General features: G+C 38.5%; 1 protein-coding gene across 10 annotated transcripts in view; it reads left to right on the plus strand.

Annotated features, from left to right (window-relative positions):
* Window positions 1-18,168, plus strand: part of SGCE (sarcoglycan epsilon) — a 57,163-nt gene that overhangs the window by 29,235 nt on the left and 9,760 nt on the right. For 6 of the 10 annotated variants that reach the window (XM_087892771.1, XM_034402381.3, XM_087892769.1 and 3 more), the window contains exons 2-7: window positions 7,988-8,110; window positions 8,949-9,106; window positions 9,396-9,468; window positions 10,748-10,946; window positions 14,499-14,661; window positions 17,559-17,770. In XM_087892771.1, the coding sequence (XP_087748897.1) occupies window positions 7,988-8,110; window positions 8,949-9,106; window positions 9,396-9,468; window positions 10,748-10,946; window positions 14,499-14,661; window positions 17,559-17,770 (928 nt within the window). Of the gene's footprint in view, window positions 1-425; window positions 522-7,987; window positions 8,111-8,948; window positions 9,107-9,395; window positions 9,469-10,747; window positions 10,947-14,498; window positions 14,662-17,558; window positions 17,771-18,168 lie in introns of all 10 variants that reach the window. The other 4 variants (XM_034402379.3, XM_034402378.3, XM_034402380.3 and 1 more) reach the window with 1 other exon arrangement.

Genomic DNA, 18,168 nt, shown 5'->3' on the forward strand with positions numbered 1-18,168 from the left:
ATCACTGCTAGTTTGGGTAATGAAACATCTACAAGAAAACAAGCAAGCTCAGAGAGCACCAAGGTTCCCTCACGTATGAATTTCCCTCTTATTCCTGAAACATTGTGCCTGAACATTAGACTATGCTGTATTGTTAGGAATTCTTGCTTAACTATAATAAAGTTAGCAATATACCAGTATACATTTCCAATAACTTCCATTTGCCTCCTCCTTCAAGTGGTAGCGGCTTAATCAATTGAATCAATTCCATCCATGGCTTGTTTAGCATTATGTGTGAACTAAAAAATCTCTCTTGTTTCTCTTTTAACAAGCAAAGATAAGAATCTGTCACAAGAAATGTTTTTTGACTTATGGCCTTTGACCACTGAAAAAATAGTTGACCGAGTATTAATTTATTTATCTTGCATCTGTTTTACTTTGGAAAGCTTTTTTCTTATACCCTCCTGCTGGCGTAAATGGAATGAAGACAAAGTACATCATCAAATATATTAGCAGTAGCATTAAAGCTGCTGAGAAAAATGGTAAGTTTAGGCATTTAAATGGGAGTTTTCTACTTTCTGCAATATTTGTGCGACAAATCACTTCTGATGTGTTTTACTGACAATGTGTGCAGATAAGCAACAAATATATAAACATCTAATCTTCTAAATGTTGTTTTCCTCATTCTAATTTTTTTGTTTGCTACTAAATTTTTCAGTTAAATTTTTTGTGGCTTTCCTCATTCAAATAATGGCTCCGTTTAAAGATATTGTGCATTCCTCCATACTGGCATTTCCTTAACCACATTAGTAAACTGGTGAGTGAGATAATTTGTTTATAATGCTGCTTATTTGTGTTATTCCCATTTATAGTTCTTGACTCAATTTTTTTTTTTTTATTTGATTTATATGCCGCCCTCCTCCGGAGACTCAGGGCGGCTTACAATGTGCTCAGTAATAGTCTTCATCCTTTTGTATATTTATACAAAGTCAGCTTATTGCCCCCACAACTAGGTCCTCAATTTACCTACCTTAGAAAGGATGGAAGGCTGAGTCAACCTTGAACCTTGGCGAGATTCGAACCTGCAGTAATTGCAGGCAGCTGGTCTTAATAACCAGCTTAATAACAGGGTGCCTTAGACCACTGTACTACCAAGGCTCTTCATTTTAGGGGATATTTTAAACGTCAGGATCAGTTAGAGAAAAATTGTTCCTACCATTTTAGGCTTTGATTTTAATTTTTTTTTGAATAGTTAGCTATCTTACATAAAATAAAAAAAAATAGAAGAATAAGACTGAAAGGGAACTAAACAATTAGTGCACCACTTCTGAGAATCGCTAGATTAAATTCTAGAATCTTAAAGTATGGTTTGGGAAAGAAATGTTTCTGTAGAATAATTACATACTGGTTCAATTAATGAATTAAATACAATACTAGTGTGATTTATAAAATAAAATAAGTCAACTTCCTATGGCAAGGCAACATTTCCTATACTGCAGTGGGAAAACAGACCATCTGAAAACTGGAATGCAGCAAGAGCTTCATGACAAAGCTGAAAATTGGGAAAACATATATTTGCAGCCATAACTAGAAATGAAAGAACATTTATAACACTTGCAATAGGACTCCTTTGATTAAATAAGAACTGCCAATAGCTAGTTTGTGATTAATTTGGCAGATTAATTTGGGGGTGTGGAAACCCCTAATTGTTCTATTGCACTTTTTAAGAATAATATCTGAAGCATTGTGTAGTCATTCTACGCTGACAAAGATTAATGAACAGCAGATATAGTTGGACTACTCTTAATTTCTTCCTAATATGCTCAGATTACCACACAATATGGTCACCACATTATTTTAATAGTGATACTGTTTGAACTAGTGGACTAAATATGCTAATGAAATATCTGCTTTAATTAGAAAGCAGGCTAATAACTGGCTAATGTGAAAATACTGTAGAGGAACATCTGGATTAGAAAGTGACAAAAATATGATAATGCAGTATATTTAATTAAATACCTCAAAAACTGGGAGATTTTGCATTTATATCACATGTGGAGAACAATTTCTCTGTCTGTTTTTCAGATGAATAGAAAAATGCCTAATGGTTAGTTATATTGGCATGTGTGGACTGACCCAACTGAAGCAAGAGTTAAAATCTCTCTTGAATTAGTTTATTTCACACTCTGTGGAATAAGAGTGGCGCGGTAGCCTAGAAGTGAAGATGCTTGCCTCCCACTCAGACGGTTGAGAGTTCAGTTCTAGGCAGGAAGAGATATTTCTCTATCAGGATGCAAAGAGAAAATATTTGCTGTGAACTCCATGTAGGTGTCAGGGAGCGCATCTGGCCAGTAAATGCTCAGCTCTATTCAGTCACCCTGACCCCACCTTGAAGTCAGGGATTACAGGGTTGTAAAGAGAACTCTGTGGAATAAAGCAAGAATTTATGTTGTAGGGTACATTGCACAGTGGGATGCAATGAGTTGATCCTGAAGCATGATCTTATGTGCTTGCAGAATTACACAGAACCCTCGTATGTTTCAGCTTCTTTAGATCTCACCTTGCACAGGAGACTATTGTTCCTATCAGCCAACTGATGATATTCCAGAGCAGTGGTCCCCAACCCCCGGTCCGCGGACCGGTGCCGGGCCGTGGAGTACCTGGCACTGGGCCGCGCAGCGGCCGGGGGACATGAACGCTGCAGCGCAAAGGCTCCTGGGCCGTGCGCAATGGGCCGTGCGCAAAAGCTCCTGGGCCGTGCCCCCACCCCTGCGCGCGCTCAGCGGGCCGCGGCGATAAAAAGGTTGGGGACCACTGTTCCAGAGCATATACTTGGGATAGAAGAAATCACTAATTAAAGTATTTTTTGCATACCTCACATGAAGATGTGGATTTTGTCTAGCATGGGATGGCCAACCTGCAGTGTTCACTCCTTAGGCTTACTGTTAGGTAATTTCATTCTGTACATCTAATGGCCTATTTGTAAAAGCTTCTACAAGTTATCAATTCAGATTTCTGTTATGACTTGTACGTTTTTTACCTGTAGTCTTTGGCTTGGGACAGACTGAACAAACTATCAAATTTGCTCCTATTCCAAGCAACATATCAAAACATCAAGGTTGTTTCCAATAGATATGGATTACATACCTAAATATTCATATGGTTGACAGCTCACAAAGGGATTACAAGTCTCCTTGACTTATAATCATTTAAATTTGAGATAGCCTAAAAATTGTGATCCCACCCCTTCCACGGTCACATGATTGCAGTTTGGGTGGATAGGAACTGGCCTACTTTTATGGCCATTTGCAACATCCTGCATTGTGGCTACCATTTATGGGTTTTTTTTAAATACAAATCAGAATTTACTTTTGGTAAATTGGCAAAAAAAAGCCTGTTGCAGAGAGTGGGTTTGCTTAATGACCACAGTTTTCCTTAATGACCATAACATTCACTTAATGACCACAGCATTTACTTTAAGATCAATGTAAAATCGGGCATAGTCCTAGGATAACTTGTTTAATAAGTGGCATAATTTATGACTAAAATTCTGGGCTCAATTATGGTTGTAAATTGAGGAATGCTTGTATTGGCTGGTTAATTGAAAAGTTTTGCATTTAAAATAGGTTTAGCTTTACCAAAGATGGCTGGGTATCCTATGATAAGTTGTCAGGATGACCTAGGTAATTAGAATTATTATTCATTCTCAGTGGAGTTAAAATTGAAAATAGTTTTGTTATGTGTATGAAAGATTAAATAACAACTTATTGCACACCTCAGGAAAATCATAAATATTGCATCTAATTATGTATTTCAGTTATTTTAGACATTATATTCTCCATTGTGGGTGGAGACAGCAGCCAGTGTGGGTGGTACTCATCCAATCAGCTTCAAGGACTGTCAATAAGCCTAAATCCCGCCCTTGTTACCGGGCAGACCAGCTTTTGACTCAGTCCTTCAGTTTGGACGGGCGTATGGGTCTCTAGCTCTTTCTCTCTAAAAATTGCATCTCTCTTGGATTTTCTGGTGTTTTTCGATCTGGCTTGTTTGATTACGGATTCTGCTTCATCCCTTTGGATTCTGGTTGCCTTTGGACTCCTTTTGAATTTCTTGTGAGTTATATTTGGCCTGTTTGCCGGGACTGCATTGACTGGTGGCTGAATATTTCTGTTTCTCCCTTTGGGGAGAAGCCCCTTTGGGGGTGTAGAGACTTACGAGGGATCGCTGCTGAATGTTGCCGGAAATCTTGATATTTTGGCCCCCCTTATCAGTTGATCATGCCATTGGGTCAGTTCAGTGCTCCTGGTTGGTTTCGGCCGTTTGTCTTGGGGAGCGGCGACGGCCATTTTGTTGTCTTTCGCACTGTTCAGAGAGGCGCTTGACGCAGCGAGCATTCTGGTTCCTTGCTGTATTACCTTGTGGCCCCTGTTTGATTTGAAGGCTTCAGCCGTTTGGGACAGTGATTTGTGGCTTGGCTTCCCGCTTTTGAGCTGTCACTCTGACCATCTAGCCCGAGCATGGAGAGCGGCGCTTTGACAGCTTGCGCGCCCGATGACCAGCTGGGCTTCGCTTCAGTGGAATTTCGCGCTCCCTGTGTTCCCCTTCCTGGCGGCTCTCTACGTCGACCCTGCATCGGCTCCTACACCATCAAGGCTGCGGCATATTGTTTTGTGGAGCTGCGCGCTCCCTGTTATTTTTTTTTTTTAATTTGATTTATATGCCGCCCTTCTCCGGAGACTCAGGGCGGCTTACAATGCGTTAAGCAATAGCCTTCATTCTTTTGTATGTTTTATACAAAGTCAGCTTATTGCCCCCACAAACTGGGTCCTCATTTCACCTACCTTAGAAAGGATGGAAGGCTGAGTCAACCTTGAGCCTTGGAGAGATTCGAACCAGCAGAAATTGCAGGCAGCTGTGTTAATTACAGGGTGCACTAAACCCCTGTACTATCAAGGCTCTTTATTGGCAGATTGGCAGCTCTCCTTCCCTAAGGGTGATTCTGATCGTGGCTGCCATTTTGGCTTCCCTGGCCTGAGGCGCGGCAGCCATTTTGTGGAGGTTTTGCGCTCCCTCCTTGCCTCCAACTACTGATCACGAAGATTTATTTGTGGAGTTTCCGTGCTCCCCCTTTATCTATTACTTGCTGCCTTCTCTTTCTTTGGTCTGTGACTTTATTACCTGGCTGCAAATTCTGCCATTATGCCGAAGGCTCTGTCTAAATCGAAGCACGGGCGGAAGCCCGGCTCTGCTGACCATGGCCAATTAGACAACTTGTCTGTTACCCATCGACCTTCCATCCAGGCCCCTGTTGGATCGCCTCCAGCTGTCCAGGACTCTCGCTCCCAATCCAAGTGTCACAAGCATGGCGGTACTTCCTCCAAGGTGGAAAAGCGCAGAAACAAAGTTCTCACTAAACTTTGCAACAAGGCGAGCGCTCATCTCCTATCAGCGGCTGCACCTGCAACTGTGGATACTGGGGTCTTGGACTCGGTGAAAGAGCCCCGTCCTACCACTCCTGACCAGTTATCCCTTTGGGATTGCCCTGTTACTATATCCACTTCAGACCTGTGGGGCGACAATTCCTCTGCCCCTTCTGCCCCACCTCACTCTGATGTGACACATCCTCGTGAACGCCGTTGGCACACCTTGGATGTCAGGTGGGCACTATGAATCTACTTTAAGCGGACTGCCACCATTCGGCGATCGGAGGCTCTGTTTGTATCCTTCCTTCCCGTCTCCTTGGGACACAAGGAGGCCACTGGATCCGGCAGACCATCGCTTCAGCCTATGATTTCCGCTCCCTTCCATGCCCTACCTGTGTGATCGCCCACTCCACACGCAGCGTGGCTACATCGGTGGCCTGAGCTACCCAGGCCACATTGCTGGAGATCTGTTGGGCAGCTACATGGACTTCACCAGACCATTCATACGACACTATAACTGTGCAAATTTGCTTTGGTGGAGGCTGCGTTTGGGCGGCAAGTGTTGCAGCGGGTTGTTTCTAGGAAGGATGTTTCGGACCAGCCTGGTCCCCCCCAGGTTTCAGGACAGTGAACTTGGGTATGTCCCACACTGGCTGCTGTCTCCACCCACAATGGAGAAGGGGCGTTGGTCCTACCTGAGACGCTCCTTCTCGTTGGGTGGAGACAGCAGCCAGACTCTCCCTATGCCAGTCTGGTCCCTTTCTTTCTTGACTTTCTGACTCTTCTCCTGCATGCCAAGTCTGTCTCCTTCAGTGCTTCGTCAAAAGCTGGTCTGCCCGGTAACAAGGGTGGGATTTAGGTTTTTTTGACAGACTCAGTCCTTGAAGCTGATTGGATGAGTACCACCCACACTGGCTGCTGTCTCCACCCAACGAGAAGGAGCATCTCAGGTAGGACCAACGCCCCTTTTCTGTGTATCCTTGATTTACAGAAAGGGTAACAGGAAAAGTTCATCTACATATATCTTAAGACACAGTGAATAGAAAGTATATATTATCTTCCAGGTTTGTTGAATGTAATAACCTAATTGTACTTGCTTTTTACTACCACTTGTCAGTAGCTTTCATTGTTGAACTTTTAGAAGCCAACTAAAATTTTATCCTCTTTTATGAAGTAGCAGTTCTAAAATATAAACTCAGTCTTAATATAATAGAAGTGAACAAATGATAAAAGAAGTTTCTGAAATGCTGATGCAGTTGATACTATAGTCATGATGTGGGTAAAAAATCAGAATTTAATTTAATATTTCCACATTATTTATGTTGAATTACTGAGAAATACTTCACTGGAATTTTTACTACCTCATACATGATTGGTTTTAGATTGATTCTACTTTGTTTTCCTATGAATACGAAGTTTTAGATTAATCACATATTTATAAGTAAATAGTAAGACAGTTCAACGAGAGAGTTAAAGAATGTGTTTCCATTAGACTTCTATTGCCAAGGATTTTTTATAAAACTGCATTTATTTCTTATTTTATATAGATTGTGTTCTTAACAAAGTCAGCCATATATTCAGACTGGCTTTGGCATTTTTCTCTACCTACCGAGTGTTTCCCAAGAATCTGAGATAGGCAGATATTGATTATTTATTTATTTATTTATTTAGATTATTATTTAGACTATTTAGATTATTAAAAAAACCAAGAAAAATAAAACTGAAAAGAGAAGAAATAAAAGCAATATAAAAGCTGCATCTAAAGTTCTCATACATGTATATTCATATATGTAATTTTACATAGCTTTAATAAAGTATAATCATAGATTTGGTGCGCTTAACACTTATTATTCATACTGATTATAATGCAGGCTTAAAAACAGTGGAATTTATGCCCCAGCCTTTACCTGATAGCGATCAGAATGTGCCCCACCCATTTCCTCTCAAGTTGAGAGATGCTCTTGATGAGCTGGAACTCATCAAGGAATGCAAGTTGCATTTGTTATCAGTTATATATACTTCCTGAAAGATTGATAATAAAATATTTTTAACAAGAGGGTTGTCAGGAGTAAGGAAACAATGCATTTAGCCATAAATTACAGGCTTTCTGAAAGTTCTTTCAAACAGAGCCCTCCTTTTGTTCTGCTTCTCTGTGTTATTTATTTTTAACATACTAAGATTGTTGTAACAAACATATTTGGAAATAAAATTGATTGCAATATGAGTCGTTTCATAATAACTACATGTATTGAGAAATACAGTACCGTGAAAATGCTTTTCTTCTTTTTCATCAAACTAGTCAAAAAATGTAGCTGTTTTGAATGACATGTTTTGCTACATACAAAGTGACTTGTAAATTGCTTCTTGGGTTTTATATAATTAAGATTGAAATGCTAAATTGTTCAGTATCAGGGGCCACATATCTGAAGAAGATCTGTGAAGATATATAAAAAAGGCAATAAATATTTTGCGATTTGTATTCCATGTCATATTTTTCAGTTTGTTTTAATAAGCATATGTAATCACTATTTTCCATGGATCTATTTTTCTCATGTTGTGTCCTCTTCTATTCTCCTGCTTTCCAGTGTACACAATTCTCTCTAAGGTGCATTCTGATCGAAATGTTTATCCTTCTGCTGGAGTTCTCTTTGTTCATGTTTTGGAGAGAGAATATTTTAAGGGAGAGTTTCCTCCTTATGCAAAGCTTGGTAAGAAATATTTACAATTGTAAAGGCATATAAAACTGTTACCTAGCTTCCACTTTAACTTTATGAAGATCACATAATCATTACTTTCTCTTCAAAAGTGCTAGCTCAAAAGCTATTGGCAATGTGTGCATAAGAGAGAGAGAGAAAGGGAAGTGTGAAAATACTGAATGTGCTAGAGTCCCAGTAAAAATGGCATTGTTAATTTGATGTGAAAATAACATCTCTCTTGCTCTCTCTTTCTGATTAGATTTACAACCAACACAGTTAGTATCACAAATCTTTTGGCCTTTAGACTAACTTGCAAGGATCATGAATGTACGTAGCATTAAAAAGGCTGCAATTTTTCTTGACTATCACCTCTTCTCCAATTTACATTTTATAAAAAATATCTATTGTGATACATGTTATTATTCTTATTTCCATGACATCAAATTAGACTATTATAGTAAAATTAACAAACATTCTTAACATATTTAATACTTGTTCCTATAGACGGATACAGCCTTCACAGTTAATGAAACAACGTTGTTTGAGCTGTAATGCCCACTTAATTAGGGTTAAGTCTAATTTAGTACTGATACTGGCATTTATTTAGTATTAGAAGTCAGTGGCAGTTGCTGAATATTACATTTTTCATTTCGTTTTCAAATAATTCATTACTGTTGGCCAAAACCGTAAAGAACTATAGCTATACTTTTTGGGGTTTACTACCATAATGAAAATAGAACCTAAATTATTAATGATCTAAATAGTAGGAATTTACCATTGGAATGAGCATAAAAATATGGTGTATAGATGATTAAACCGTATCTTAACATGACTGTCTCTGTTTATCCAGGTGAGATAAACAATGATCCCATAACATTTAATACGAATCTAATGGGTTACCCTGATAGGCCTGGCTGGTTGCGTTACATCCAAAGAACACCATATAGTGATGGTGTACTCTACGGGTCACCAACTGTAGAAAACATGGGCAAGCCAACTATCATTGAGGTACTTAGTTTGCAGAATGTTTATTTTTAAAAAATGCATGTTGACAGAAATATCCATCAGTACTGGAATGCCCCGTAGTTCTCAAATTTCTTTAATCACATTATAACTGAAAAGAGAGTAGATTACCCCTGACATAGCTTCTTCTGTGATTTTCTGTTTTTCAGTAAAAGAAGATTAAACGAAAACCTTATTTGCGACAAATTTAAGATAACCATTATTATTGTTTACCATATTATCTTTTAAAAAATGTAATAATTAGTTACCATTTTACTTTTTCCCCCATTATTAGATCACTGCTTATAACAGACGTACCTTTGAGACAGCAAGACATAATTTAATTATTAATATAATGTCAGCAGAAGGTATGTCCTCAAGAATTATCTCAGTATTTTGGATGATTCAGTTGATAAATAATATAAATTGGTTACGTTTTACTAAATAGTTAAAGGCAAAGGTAATGGGAAAAGGGTATTTGATACTGTGTCTTGTCAAATCATATAATCTCTGAAATATTAACACTGATAGTATCAGTTTGTATTTGCACAGTATTTTTATGCATTTATATCCCTCCTCCATTATTTTTATGGATAACTCAAGGTGGTGAACATGCCTAATACTCTTTTCTCCTCTTACTTTCCCCACAACCCCATGTGGTGGGTTGGGTTAAGAAAGAATGACTGACCTCTTCCAAAGTTGAACATGCTCTGGTTGGTTACATCCAAATTATACAAGTCATGGCCTGTTATTAAATGAGAATGATGTAGTGACCTTTTATATTGGTTCAAAAGCAGTGCAAGAGAGGTGCCAGCACAAATAATCAATCCATGGAATGTAGCATTCCGGGTCCTATAATCACTTAAAAGACTGGCCCTTTTTTAGGCATGTTTACATTTATTCATGCAGATAAAAAGATATAGTACTACTATACATGTATCCTTAAATTACAACAGTTTGGTTAGTGATCATTTGAAGTTACAATGGCATCGAAAAAAGTGACTTAGTGACCAGTGGTGAAATCCATTTTTTTTACTATCAGTTCTGTAGGCGTGGCTTGGTGGGCATGGTGTGGCTTGGTGGGCGTGGCAGGGGAAGGATACTGCAAAATCTCCATTTCCAACCCACTCCAGGGGAGAGATACTGCAAAATCCCCATTCCCTGCTCACTCCTGGAGGATGGATATTGCAAAATCTCCATTCCCACCCCACTCTGGGGCCAGGCAGAGGTGGCATTTGTTGGTTCTTCGAACTACTCAAAATTTCTGCTACCAGTTCTCCAGAACCTGTCAGAACCTGCTGGATTTCATCCCTGCTTATGACCATTTTTCACATTTAAAACCATTGCAGCATCTCCAAGGTCATGATCAAAATTTGGACGCTTGGCAACTGATTCATATTTATGATGATTGCAGTGTCCCAGGGTCATATTTTGCAATGTTCTGACAGGCAAAGACAGTGGGTTATCTTTGCCTGCAGTGATTCACTTAGCAACTGTGACAGGAAAGATCTTAAAATGGGGCAAAACTCACTTAACTGTGTTGCTTAACAACACAAATTTTGGGCTGTATTTATGATTTACTAGTCCGTCTCTTTTAGTAAATTTGAAAAGGTCTAAGAAATAATTACTTTTTTTTTTTGCAATTAGATCTTCTTTTGCCATATCAAGCAGAATTCTTCATTAAAAACATGAATGTAGAGGAAATGTTGGCCAGTGAGGTTCTTGGAGACTTTCTTGGAGCCGTAAAAAACGTATGGCAGCCTGAGCGCCTGAATGCCATAAACATCACATCAGCTCTTGATAGGGGAGGCAGAGTGCCCCTTCCTATTAATGACATGAAAGAAGGGTAAGAAGTTATATTTCTGCTATAGCAATTATTTATTAAGTAGTTTAGTATCTATTTTTTTAAAAACAATTCAGTAAAAAGCAGTGGGTGGCAACTGGACTAATGAATAATTAATTCTTGTTTTGTGAGTCTAATCCATCTCTCTCTGCTAGAAGGAATTATTCTTTCAAATTTAAGGATGCAGGAAGGAAAGACCTGATGATTTTAGCTTTGATTGGATGATGTTTTGCCTTGACATGATGCCTTACTTCAAAGTAGAATAAGCACTTCAAGTGGTTTTTAACCCTCTATGTCAAGACAAATATTACTAATTCTCCCCAGTTTGAATTCCTATGCAGAGTTCTGCCTCCAATCTATAGTATGGGAGCTCGTTGGGTTCAAAAAGACTTATCTGCTTGCCAAGAGTGAAAAAAGTAAAGCAATACCTAATATAATTTATTTTTGCAACTTCTTGATGGGGAAGCGTGGGAAGAGGAATAACTTCAGAGATCAGTAATCCTGCCTTGCTCTTAAACTGTCCATTATTTGATTTATTATTCATTGTGTAAATCAGTGTTTCTCAACCTTAGCCACTGTAAGATCTGTGGACTTGAAACGTGGCTGGTAGAATTCTGGAAGGTGAAGTCTACTAGTGGCTGACATTGAGAAACACTGTTATAGATTATGAGAATCTCCCATTTATAATGAATGTTAATCTCTATTCTTAAGTCATAATCACCCTTCCAGTCAGTTTACCAGTTGCAGCCCTGTGGATAGACAGCAGGGACATGAAGTGTGAAGAGAAAAACAGATAAATGTCCCTACATTTACATTTTGTTGCTTAAATTCTTTTTGGAGAATTTCCTTCCCTAATTGTGTTCTCTTATGAAAAGAGCTGAATACCTTTAGCAGCAGGGTGGGTTCTATTTACCTTTACTACCGGTTCAGGTTCGCAATGGGATCTCTTCTTAAAATCTTCCGCTGTTGAAGCATCCACAATGTCTGCAAGTTGTTCCAATGATTAATTGTTCTAAATGTCAAGAAATTTTTCCTTAGTTCTAGGTTGGTTTCTCCTTGATTAGTTTCCATCCATTGCTTCTTGTCCTGCTTTCAGGTGTTTTGGAGAATAGGTTGACTCTCTGTTCTTTGTGACAATCCCTTAGATATTGGGATACTGTTGTCACATCGCCCCAGTCTTTTTTTTCATTAAGATAGATATATCCAATTCTAGCAACTGTTCCATACATGTTTTAACCTCCTTTTACCTAATCATTTATGTTGCTCTTCTTTGTACTATTTCGAGAGTCTCAACATCTTTTTTACATGGTGGCATCCAAAACTGGATGCAATATTCCAAGAGTGGTCTTACCAAGACATTATAGAGTGGCATAAACACTTCACATGAACTTGATTGTATCCCTCTGTTGATGCAGCCTAGGACTGCATTGGCTTTTTTGGCTTATATTAAGTGATTGTCCACTAGGACTCCAAGATTTCTTTTGTTGTTGTTGTTAAACCCCAACTCTTGGTATCGCTCACCATGAGCCATGCTGGCTGAAATAGATAGGACAGATTCTTGACAGCCAAAAATTCCTACCACTCATTGAGAAGGGAGAGATGGTCATTCAGTAGTACAAACTATATTGTGATTATGATGCTAGACTACGAAAAAGAAAGATTCAGACAATTTGCCACCTTGGAAGTATGTTGGTTAGCTTTGAACTATTCTCTTGAAGCCCAATCTGTCTCACAGAGATGTAAGGAAATCCCTATGAAATCTATCTTGAGCTTCATATATGAAATTACAGTAGGATAAAAACAACAACAACATGTTTCTGTTATCTACCTAGGCAGATTCTAAAGCCTGTTTTTTTCTCCATGTTAAAAATTATATCAGGAAGGTGGGAGATGACAGAGTATGAGGCTAGAATAGGTCTATAGATGTTTGAGAAAGAGCAGATGTAGAAGAAAATTAGCATTCCACTAGCCCCAAGAATAGAGTAATATTAGCTCTATCTTTTATCTAAATAAAATTGTACCCATATTTTAAGTAGGAAGGAACTAATAAAAGAGAACAAAATATACCACAAAGATTATAGAAAAATCCAAGTATTTTTCCAGCTTCTCCCTGACCCTGCTTATTTGCAGGAGCACTTTTGAACACTTCAGCTAGAACTGATCTCCTAAGGCAGTGGGTCTCAACCTTCCTAATTCCACGACCCTTTAATACAGTTCCTCATGTTCTGGTGACCTCCAATCATAAAATTATTCCTAAGACCATTGAAAATATGTGTTTTCCGATGGTCTTAGGCGACCCCTGTTAAAGAGTTGTTTGACCCCCAAAGGGGTCCCGACCCACAGGTTGAGAACCACTGTCCTAAGGGCTTTTATTTAATAGGTGAAATGCAGCATATGCAATATAATTCCCTTGTTTCCTTAATATCTGCTCATCTTTAAGATCGTGTCTGCAAAGAAAAGGGCAAATTATCCGCTTTCAGACCTAATTTCCAAACAAATCAATAATAAACAGGCAAATGCAGTTGAATTTCACTCACAGTGTTTTTATGTATTCCTGGCATTTCTATCCTACCTTGATAGTTTCTAGTGTATGTACTTGAAAGCTACTCTATAATTTGAAGCTGTTGAAAACAGGCTGAGAAATAGAAACTTAACATGGTACAGTAATAACAAACCTCAAACTTAAATGACCTAATGTTTTTATTTTTGCAAGCATAGCTTACATTCGATTTCTAAAATACTAATTCTTTAGCAGAATATTAACAAAATGACAAAATAACAGAATTGGAAGGGACATAGGAGGGGGTTTTCTAGTCCAACCCTCTTCTCAAACAGGAAACCCTATACCCGGGATGGCGAACCTATGGCATGTGTGCCAGAGGTGGCACGCAAAGTCCTCTCTGTGGGCACGTGCACAATCTCCAGCTGCTCTTCTGGTTTCCAGTGCACACATGTGCACCGGCCAGTTGGTCTTCGCGAGTGCTGGAGAGCCTCAAAACGGCCCGAAAATGGCCCGAAAAAACAGCCTGAAAACAGCCTGAAAAACGGTCTGAAAATGGCCAAAAAAATGGCCAAAAAAAGGCATGCGCATTAGCCAACTGGTCTTTGGGTTTCTGGTGCTCTGGTGCGCGCACATGCACACACATGCACATGCGTTCTGGTTTGGGCACTCAGTGCCGAAAAGGTTCTCCATCACTGCCCTATACCATTTCAGACAAATGGTGGTCCAATCTCTTCTTTAATACCTTTAAAATATTTATTTTTAAACAATGTTTTGATTTAGCTATCCTTAGGAAAATCTTTATTTGCTGCCAAAGAGTATTTTGCGAAGCTTGTTATTGTTTACATATCTTATGTGCTTGGATTCGATAAAACTACATTCTTATGCTACTATTATTAATTTTGTGTCAATAACTTGAATTAGAAACAGCAGTCAAAATGCTAAAACTGGAAACCGTTTTCATTCACAGAAAGGAAACAAAACAAACAATTAATTTAAAATATTGTCAATGACCATCCTAAAACTGTTTCCACTTTTTTTTTTCTTTTTTGCAGTGTCTATGTTATGGTTGGTGCAGATGTTACATTCTCCTCCTGCTTACGGGAAGTAGAAAACCCACAAAATCAGCTGAGATGCAGTCAAGAAATGGAACCTATAATAACTTGTGATAAAAAGTTTCGTACTCAGTTTCACATAGATTGGTGTAAAATTTCTTTGGTGAGTTATTGAATGGAGATGTTTTAGAAATCATAGCTGCTCAATGTTTAAACTGTTCTATTGTTAATTTCATAGGATGGGCATAATTTTTGTCACTTGCAGTCTTAATGTCTGTAGAGATTCTCAGTCATCCAGGTCATGGTTGTCTCTTTGGGACAATCCTGACCTGGATAACTGAGAATCTCTACAGACTTTTAGCTATACAATTTGGGATGAACACCCTTTGAATGGTGTTTCTAGGAATGGATTTCTAGAGGAAAAATTTCAGACTACAGGAACCAGGAGCACTACTCAGGTGACCCTGAGGACACAGATAGACTTCCAAGTACTTCAGTAACCCTCTAAAAGGATGCAGATGAGCTGTCTGCAAGGAATATAAATCCTTCCATTCCCCATATCCTGTCAGAGCTGAAGAAGCTTCTTCGATGAGAAGTGAAGCATCTTCAAAAGGAAAAAACCAAAAAGCCCAGTTGCCTCCTGAAAAGTACCTTTCCAATCTTAATGCTCTGCCATGTCCCTGCTTGCAAATTTTGTAGTGCTTGCCTCCAGGATGCCATTTTGTGACTGATGAAAATCTAACTTATTGAAGAAAACTAAACTGGTGATTTATTGTTCTTGTTATAACTATGACATAATTGGAAATGCATGCCAGGAATAATGGATCCTTATTTCTGGCTTTTCAGCTTACAATATTCCACGATGTAAAAGCCAGTGGATAAACATTCAATTTGAGGAGGCAAATGTGCAACTGTACATATTTCTAGAGAAGATCTCTGCTTTTGTCAGTGTTACTTAGTCAAGGTTGACTCAGCCTTCCAAGATCCTTTCAAGATCAGTAAAATGAGGATCTAGATAGTTGGGGGCAATATGCTGACTCTGTAAACTGCTTAGAGAGGGCTGAAAAGCACTGTGAAGCGGTATGTAAGTCTAAGTGCTATTGCTATTGCTACTGGAGCATTCTGTTTCATCAGCTACATGGGACCTTAATAAAACTGCTGAGAGTATACAAGAGCTTTTTTTACAGTCTCCTTATTTTGCAAGGCTAAGCTCAGCTTTCTAGGAATGTGTTTGATCCTCAAAGTTAACAGATTTGGTGAAATGATCGGATCTATAAAGGATGTTAGAGATGTTTTCAAGGGATGTTGGGAAAGGAAGCCTAGCAGTTCTGCCTTTGCATCCACCTGTAGGTAGAGGAGCCAAATCAGAATAACAGAATAAAAGTTGGAAGAGATCTTGGAGGTTATCTAATCTAACCCACTTGTCTAGCAGGAGACCCTATACCATTTCAGACAAGTGGTTGTCCAATCTGTTCTTAAAAAGCTGCAGTGATAGAAGGCAAGCTCCACTGAATAATTGTTCTGACTGTCAATTACTCCTTATTTCTAGGATGGATCTCTCCATGATCAGTTTCTGTAAAATTGTTTCTTATCTTGTCTTCAGGCACTTTGGAGAATAGTAGCCCCTTAATGGCAGCCCCTTTGATGTTGGAAGACTGCTATCATGTCACCCCTAGTCCTTCTTTTCATTAAACTAGACATACCCAATTCCTGCAACTGTTCTTCATATGTATTAGCCTCCATCCCCTAATCATCTTTGTTGCCCTTTGCCCTCTTTCTAGAGTTTCAGCATCACTCTTATAGTGTGATGACCAAAATTGATGCAATATTCCAAGTATGGTCTTATCAAGGCATTATAAAGTGGTACTGATAGTTCTTTGGATTTTGATTCTATCCCTCAATCAAGGGTAATTGTTTCATGCAGTGTAGGCAAAATTTAGCAAAAGCCATTGTATTTGTAAGTCTGGGATAGGTTTGTTGTTGCAGTAGACTATCTAACAATTGACTAGCATGCTTTTAAATTATAATTCCTCGCTTCCGCATAGGGAGTGACCACACATAATGTTAAGATTATTTATAAATCATAATGTATTCAACAAGTCATTATATCCTTATTTGTACATCAAGATAAAAACAAACTACACTATAACTTAAATGTAAGGGTGAATCAGGCTATACAATCCAGAAATCTAAACAGTAATCAGCATTGTGCAGAGAAGAAGGTAATGGGTTGGCATTAGTGACACTAGATGTAAGTCCATCTCGGGACCAGTCATTCTTTGTCAGCCTCTCTTAATTCTTAGGATTGACATGGAGAAAAATAAGAGGAGTGGGCTCTATGTTTGCTGCCTTGTGTTCCTGAACAAAAAAAACACAACCCAGAATATAAATCTAAGAAATAGAATAAATCTAAATACATTGGAACCAGTGGTGAGTTTCAACCAATTCGCCCCAGTTCGGGCGAATTAGTAGTGGCGGCGGCGGGAGGCTCCACCCACCCGCCTGGAAGTCATCACGAATGCTCTGTGCATGTGCAGAAGCGCCGTGCATGAGTGAAGCGTGCGCGCACATGTGCGTGCTCACAGTTCCAAACCAGTAGCAAAGTGGAATCCACTACTGAAATCAAATCTTGTTTACTTCTACTTTCTGAGCCACAAGGAAAACAGAAGAAAATCTGCCCTGATACCTTGTGTCCTCATGCAAGCACTTCTAAACGTTTTTTGTAGTTTTGTTCCCAATGAAATTATTTTTTATGCTGTTGGGTCAAACTGTGAGTTCTATAGAATATTTCATTTTTTTGTACAAATCTCTGGTCTTTGAGCCTCATGAAAAGAATTTACAAGAAAACTGGTTCAATAAACTGATTTCCTGTAATATTTTTAATAGACCGTATGCTGTATATTAAAGCAATTGGGTAGATACAGTATCTTATTATGGCCGCAACATTATTAAAGTTGAGAAATTAAGATTTTGTAATAAGCAAATGTATATATTTGTTAAGCTGTTGCCTTCAGGTTTTTCTAAAGAAATCTAAAATGCTTTTTGTACTTTTGATATCAGGTTGATAAAACACAGCAAATTTCTACCTATCAAGAAGTGATCCGTGGAGAAGGCATATTACCAGATGGTGGCGAGTATAAGCCACCTTCTGAGAACCTGAAAAGCAGAGATTATTATTCAGACTTCCTCATTACTTTGGCAGTTCCCTCTGCAGTTGCCCTGGTGCTTTTTCTAATACTTGCTTATATTATGTGCTGCCGGCGGGAAGGAGTGTGAGTACTTTGAAGCATTAATATATGACTGTGCATTTTTGTAAAGTTCTACACACGCAAAAAGATTGTTAGGTTCAACTTAATTCAGTTCATAAAAACAGTGCTTCATATTTTCTAAAACATGCGCTAAAATGAAATTTCTACCATTATCTTTCAAGCTAGCAATCTTAATTTGTTAAGAAACTGCAAAATAAGGAATCCTTCTTAAAAAGAAAAAAAGAAAGTTAACTTGTCTCATATGGAATTAAAAGTAGGAAAAATGTCTTTCTAATAATTAAAATAAACTTTCTTGAGATTGTGAACTGAATTTTAGGACAATAAAAACCAAAGAAAGCATTACTAAAAAGCAGCAAGCAACATACCATCAAATCCATTTTTTTATTACAATCATAAGGAAA

The sequence above is a fragment of the Pantherophis guttatus genome, chromosome 4 (genome assembly GCF_059756535.1).
Source record: "Pantherophis guttatus breed Tessera chromosome 4, ASM5975653v1, whole genome shotgun sequence".
In the NCBI taxonomy this organism is placed as follows: domain Eukaryota; kingdom Metazoa; phylum Chordata; class Lepidosauria; order Squamata; family Colubridae; genus Pantherophis; species Pantherophis guttatus.